The sequence below is a fragment of the Limulus polyphemus genome, unplaced genomic scaffold (genome assembly GCF_000517525.1).
Source record: "Limulus polyphemus unplaced genomic scaffold, Limulus_polyphemus-2.1.2 Scaffold6578, whole genome shotgun sequence".
NCBI classification, from domain to species: domain Eukaryota; kingdom Metazoa; phylum Arthropoda; class Merostomata; order Xiphosura; family Limulidae; genus Limulus; species Limulus polyphemus.
In genome coordinates, this window is record NW_013672188.1 from 12,792 (window position 1) to 19,107 (window position 6,316).

Genomic DNA, 6,316 nt, shown 5'->3' on the forward strand with positions numbered 1-6,316 from the left:
GTGATTGTAAATTAGTGTTACTGAGAAGTGCCTAAAGGTGTACACATCATCCTGATTGTAAATTAGTGTTACTGAGAAGTGCCTAAAGGTGTACACATCATCCTGATTGTAAATTAGTGTTACTGAGAAGAGCATAAGGGTGTACACATCGTCGTGATTGTAAATTAGTATTACTGAGAAGTGCCTAAAGGTGTACACATCATCGTGATTGTAAATTAGTGTTACTGAGAAGAGCCTAAGGGTGTACACGTCATTGTGATTGTAAATTAGTGTAACTGAAAAGTGCTAAGGGTGTACACATCGTCATGATTGTAAATTAGTGTTGCTGAGAAGTGCCTAAGGGTGTACACATCGTTGTGATTGTAGATTAGTATTACTGAGAAGTGCCTAAGGGTGTACATCGTTATGATTGTAGATTAGTGTTAGTGAGAAGTGCCTAAGGGTGTACACATCGTTATGATTGTAGATTAGTGTTAGTGAGAAGTGCCTAAGGGTGTACATCGTCGACAAGACACCAGATAAGGTTTATGAAGTATAACAAGACACCAGATAATGTTTAAGAAGTACCACAAGACACCAGATAAGGTTTAAGAAGTACCACAAGACACCAGATAAGATTTAAGAAGTACAACAAGATACCAGATAAGGTTTAAGCATTCTACATACGTCCACCAAGTTTCATCAAAACCCAATCATTCTTGACTGAGTTATACAGCAAAAATAGTGTGAAAAACTGGTTCCAATGTTAACAGGTTGGAATTTTTTTGAGTTTCAAAAACTAATCACTTCTAAGTTGGATCATAGTCAATATGTATACCAAATCCATTCTTCCGTTTTCCAGAAATCTTGCTGACAACTACACACACACACAAGGGTGAAAACATAATCTCTGACCACATTCAGTGGTAATAAATCTGTTAAAGTGGAAGCTGACTGGATATATAAAATATAGAATAAAGGAAATTGAAATTCTAAGTCAAAAGTAAGCATCATTAATGTTGTTGTCTTTTCAAAAGTGTTTTCCAACAAAACTTTGACATTTTCATATAAAAAATGATAGAAAAACTAATTCCCATTAGGACTTTTTAATGTCTGTTCAAAGTTCATACAATCTGGTTAAGTGTTTTCCATGTGAGAAGGACAAAAAAAAAAATCAAGGAATATCAGTGACCACTCTCAGGTCCGAACACACTAAGTCTTTTAATATCTGACTTGAAAGACAGATGAAAAACTAATGAACAGTTCATCAGGAAAATACACGATCACACAATCCCATTACCAAGACTAAATGCATTATATTAATTTTTCTTCCTACCTGAGAAAATCCCACTGCCCAATTATTTCCAGCTCCTCCACCAGCTTTGGATAAGTAAATGTTTTCTGGATTATACAGTTTGGCGTAGGGAGAGTTCATTATAGTATGAATAACACGAGGCTCCAGATCGAGAAGAACTGCACGAGGAATGTAGTGGTCATCATCTGCCTGTTATATAAAGAAAAATTCAATAACATTTTATGAAATATTCCTTGATAAATTCAGCTAACCATAACCTGAGTATATATTCTTAAAATTCTAAGAATGAGTCATCCAACTGCCACATTACATATATAAAACACAACCTACAAAAACGAGCTATCTGCGACAAGAAACTTACCACTGATCCACTGCCACATTACATATATAAAACACAACCTACAAAAACGAGCTATCTGCGACAAGAAACTTACCACTGATCCACTGCCACATTACATATATAAAACACAACCTACAAAAACGAGCTATCTGCGACAAGAAACTTACCACTGATCTACCATGATTAAAGAACCAAAAGCTATCACAAATATATACTTTTTTTCTAAACTGTACGGATGGAAGATTTCACTAGTATGTCAAGAGCTACTGTTTGCTCTCCATTATTTATTATAGTAAAGACATCTGAGGCATGGTTTCAATGTTCAGGGATGAGTTACTGAGGAACAACACGAGTCAGTTTCTTCTACTGACACAGTTTTACAGTCAGTGAATTAATCAATTAATTAATGCTCTCCATAACTTAGTTAGTGATATTTGCTAATCAATTAATTAATGCTCTCCCTACCTTAGTCAGTTAGTACAGTGTTCCTCAAACAAACAAACTTTGTTGTGGTCACATTATTATTATTTTTATAAGTAATTTATTTTAACTGTTGGATGCCCGATAGTATTTTCAGTTTTTTGAAGGAAACGTGGGACATTTTATTAAGATTTTGTATACGCAAAAAGATCTTTTCAACGTTCAACTGTATGTTTAATTTCCTTTTCAATATTTAACTGTTATCATTAGTAGGTCAATATTTATTGTGAATGAGAAGTCGATAAGTAGAATAATTTTGTCTTCAAATCATACTATATTTTTTTTGTGGATCGCTACAAGATTATGATTTATATATTTAAATGGTGACTGATATTTATATAATTTAAACTTTATCATTATTAAAAATACATGGAAGACAAAGTTTCCAAGCCTGAAGATTGCTGAAGTACAAACTCTGCATACCATCTATTTAAGATCTTACTTCTTAAATTACCCACATACTCATACACATTTATTGTTCCAGAAATAACTAAAACAGTAACCTATTTAATGTCAAATATACATTTTATTTCCAACTTATTAATTAGGCAGTAACACTAATTTACAATCATGATGTGTACACTCTAAGGCACTTCTCAGCTAACACTAATCTACAATCATAAGATGTGTACACCCTTAGGCACTTCTCAGTAACACTAATTTACAATCACAAGACACCAGATAATGTTTAAGAAGTACCACAAGACACCAGATAAGGTTTAAGAAGTACCACAAGACACCAGATAAGGTTTATGAAGTACCACAAGACACCAGATAAGGTTTATGAAGTACCACAAGACACCAGATAATGTTTAAGAAGTACCACAAGACACCAGATAAGGTTTAAGAAGTACCACAAGACACCAGATAAGGTTTAAGAAGTACCACAAGACACCAGATAAGGTTTAAGAAGTACCACAAGACACCAGATAAGGTTTAAGAAGTACCAGTTAAAATAGCAGCGAGTAGCACCTAGGTAACGGTTAAAATGACAGCACAGAAGCACCTAAGTAACAGTTAAAATGAGATCACAGTAGCGCCTAGGTAACGGTTAAAATGACAGCACAGTAGCATCTAAACAATCACTAACAGCATATACCAATTTCAGTGGCATAATACCAAATTCATTAATAGTTCATGTTGTAACCCTTGAATTACAGAGCATATGGATCCCTAGTGGTTTTTTAAACATATTGTTCTAAACTGTTATACATGTGATGTCATGATCTTGTTGGTTACAGGTCTCTGATAACATATAAAACAATCAAACATCATCATTACAATTAACCCCCTAGTTATTGGTGGGATTCCCGATGTATTCTCTATATTTCCCTCTAAAATGACTATTATAACAGTTAAAAACATGAAATTTATATGGAATTGAGGAAAACAAACTTAACAAAATATATGGTTCTGCAGTATAAAAACAAGCCTGTAATTTCAAGATTAATACAAGTTTAAAACAATCAACTACATTTTGAGCAATGCTGCTGAACTTACCTATCATTCAGCTTTTCTAAGATGTAGGATCCCATTCCAGAGCCTGTGCCACCTGCAATCGAATGGCCAAGAACAAATCCTTCGAGACTGTCACTTCCATCTGCTTCTCGATCAATAATGTCAAAAATTTCTTCGTATAGACGTTCTCCCTGCAAGAAATATTTCAGGAATAAATCACAATACTTCATGAAATTAAAAGAAAATATTTAGAGGCATTTGATTAACTTGCATTAAGCCTATTAAGTCATTTTTTTTAATTCCATACATGGAGTCTTAACCCTAATCGGAGCACAGAACAGCTTTCAGGTGTCATGTGCAAATATGTACATAAAAAATAAAAATAATTAAATTATTTTAAAATAAAAAATATTTTAGAAATGATACATTGCCAAACTTTTGTTTCTGCTCCAGTGAGTCACACCTGCAAACACCGTTAATTTTGTTTACAATTTTTCTGCCTATACCAAATCACAAGTTTACATTTGCTAAGAAACTACCATCCATTGATAATATAATTATTGATTTTTCGTTTTTCATGTGACTTTCTTTCTCTATCTCTGGTTTTATTACTAGTCTTTCATTCCCATCTTTTATGATGCAAGAGTATGTGATTTGAACAATTACTAATGAAGCTCAGCTACAAGCTAGTACCATTAGATAATAAACTGTTTATGTTAGTCCATAATGAATAAAGTGGTGTTAGAAGTAATTTAAGGTTTTTGTGGGAATGTGACAACATCAAATACCTGCAACAACGAACAAAAGAATCTAATGGAAAGCTTGGAAGACTCAAAAATAAACCAGATGTGAGGAAATTTCTTCAGAGTTTCTTGCGATCTTTTCATTACTGAAAATGTTAAATTCTCTGTTTGAAAGCTCCAGACATTTAATTATATGACAAGACACCAAAGAAGGTTCAAGAAGTACCACAAGACACCAGATAATGTTTAAGAAGTACCACAAGACACCAGATAATGTTTAAGAAGTACGACAAGACACCAGATAATGTTTAAGAAGTACGACAAGACACCAGATAATGTTTAAGAAGTACCAGTTACCTAGGTGCTACTCGCTGTATTTTAACTGTTACCTAGGCGCTACTGTGATCTCATTTTAACTGTTACCTAGGTACTAGTGTGCTGTCATTTTAACTGTTACCTAGGTGCTACTGTGATCTCATTTTAACTGTTACCTAGGTACTACTGTGCTGTCATTTTAACTGTTACCTAGGTACTACTGTGCTGTCATTTTAACTGTTACCTAGGTGCTACTGTGTTCCCTATGTTAAAATATGTTGCTCTATTGTTTTCTAGTTAGACTTTGTTAGGTTCCATTTCTGTTTTACAGGTTTCCGAAGAAGCTGATAGAAACCTATTCTGTGTTTCCCAACCAGGATGAGATTAGTGATGTGGTTGTTCAACCGTACAATTCTCTGCTGACCCTCAAACGGCTGACCCAGAATGCAGATTGTGTTGTTGTACTAGACAATACTGCATTAAATCGAATTGCTACTGAACGACTACATATTCAGAACCCAACTTTTGCCCAGATTAACATGCTGGTAAGAAAGATGTTAAAAGTACACAAACTGTACAAATTTTCAGTACGGTATTAAAACTACCATTTAAGTAGATTACAGCATACTTTTGTAAATGACTGCAGTTGTTCTGATTTGATGACGAAGAATCCACTTTTAAGTTATAAAGTTTGTAGACAGCTTGAACGAAACAAAGCCTTATTACAGGTAACAAATGTACAATGATGACAGAAGCTTGTTGTACATTTCTTATAAAGTTTTCTTTGTTGCCCCTTCGTGCCATGTACAAACTTTATTGGTCATTCTAAGTTAAGTCTTCAACACTTTTAGAGTTATGTAGTTATTTTGTAGGATATTCAGATTAGTGTAACTACTTAGGTAGACACTAGAATTGAAAATAAATACTTGTCTAAAAAATTAACCTGTTTTTCGTATTAAGGTAAGATAAAGAATCCCTAGTTGATCAACAACAAAAGTTCTTTGTTCTTGATTAATCTATTAAATAGCGAAATAGCCAAGTAAATTAAATATGTAGGTATATCCTGAAATGATATGACAAGCAGAAATGGATAAAACTATTTTTTTTTCTTAAAAATGCAATAATAAAATCAAATTTTTTGTGACACACTGAGTGTTTTTGTAAGTTTAATATTGCCAGTTACCTGCTCAAATATGAATTTACTTTGTAAGACATAATAGAAACCTACATATACATTCATTTGTTCAGATTTCTGGTGAATATTTATAGCTTATAAGGTGAAGTGTGAAATGTCTTTGCTTCAAGGTATCAACGATTATGTCCGTGAGCACTACAACTTTGCGTTACCCCAGCTACATGAACAATGATTTGATTGGTCTGATAGCTCCTCTGATCCCTACGCCTCGTCTCCACTTCCTCATGACGGGCTATACACCATTAACAACTGACCAAGAAGTAAGTGAAATTTTACAATGGGTTCAGTTGTGTTTCTCAACTTTATGAAAAATAGCCTACCTATAATCACATCTTGTTAGTGTGGAGTGAGGTATGTAAAAAAATCTTCCTGTAAAACAATGTATCCTTCACAATATTAATTTTTAAAAGTTACATGACTTCGTAGTTTTAAATATACCTAACGTATAATAGTGTATAAATATATAGTTGTATTTTTCTGTTTGTCTTGAC

At 33.5% G+C, this 6,316-nt stretch overlaps 1 protein-coding gene across 1 annotated transcript in view; it reads right to left on the minus strand.

The window, feature by feature from the left end:
* Positions 1-6,316, minus strand: part of LOC106473866 (tubulin gamma-1 chain-like) — a 24,176-nt gene that overhangs the window by 10,989 nt on the left and 6,871 nt on the right. The window contains exon 4 of the mRNA XM_022402263.1: positions 1,280-1,483. Within this exon, the coding sequence (XP_022257971.1) occupies positions 1,280-1,483 (204 nt within the window). The remainder of the gene's footprint in view (positions 1-1,279; positions 1,484-6,316) is intronic.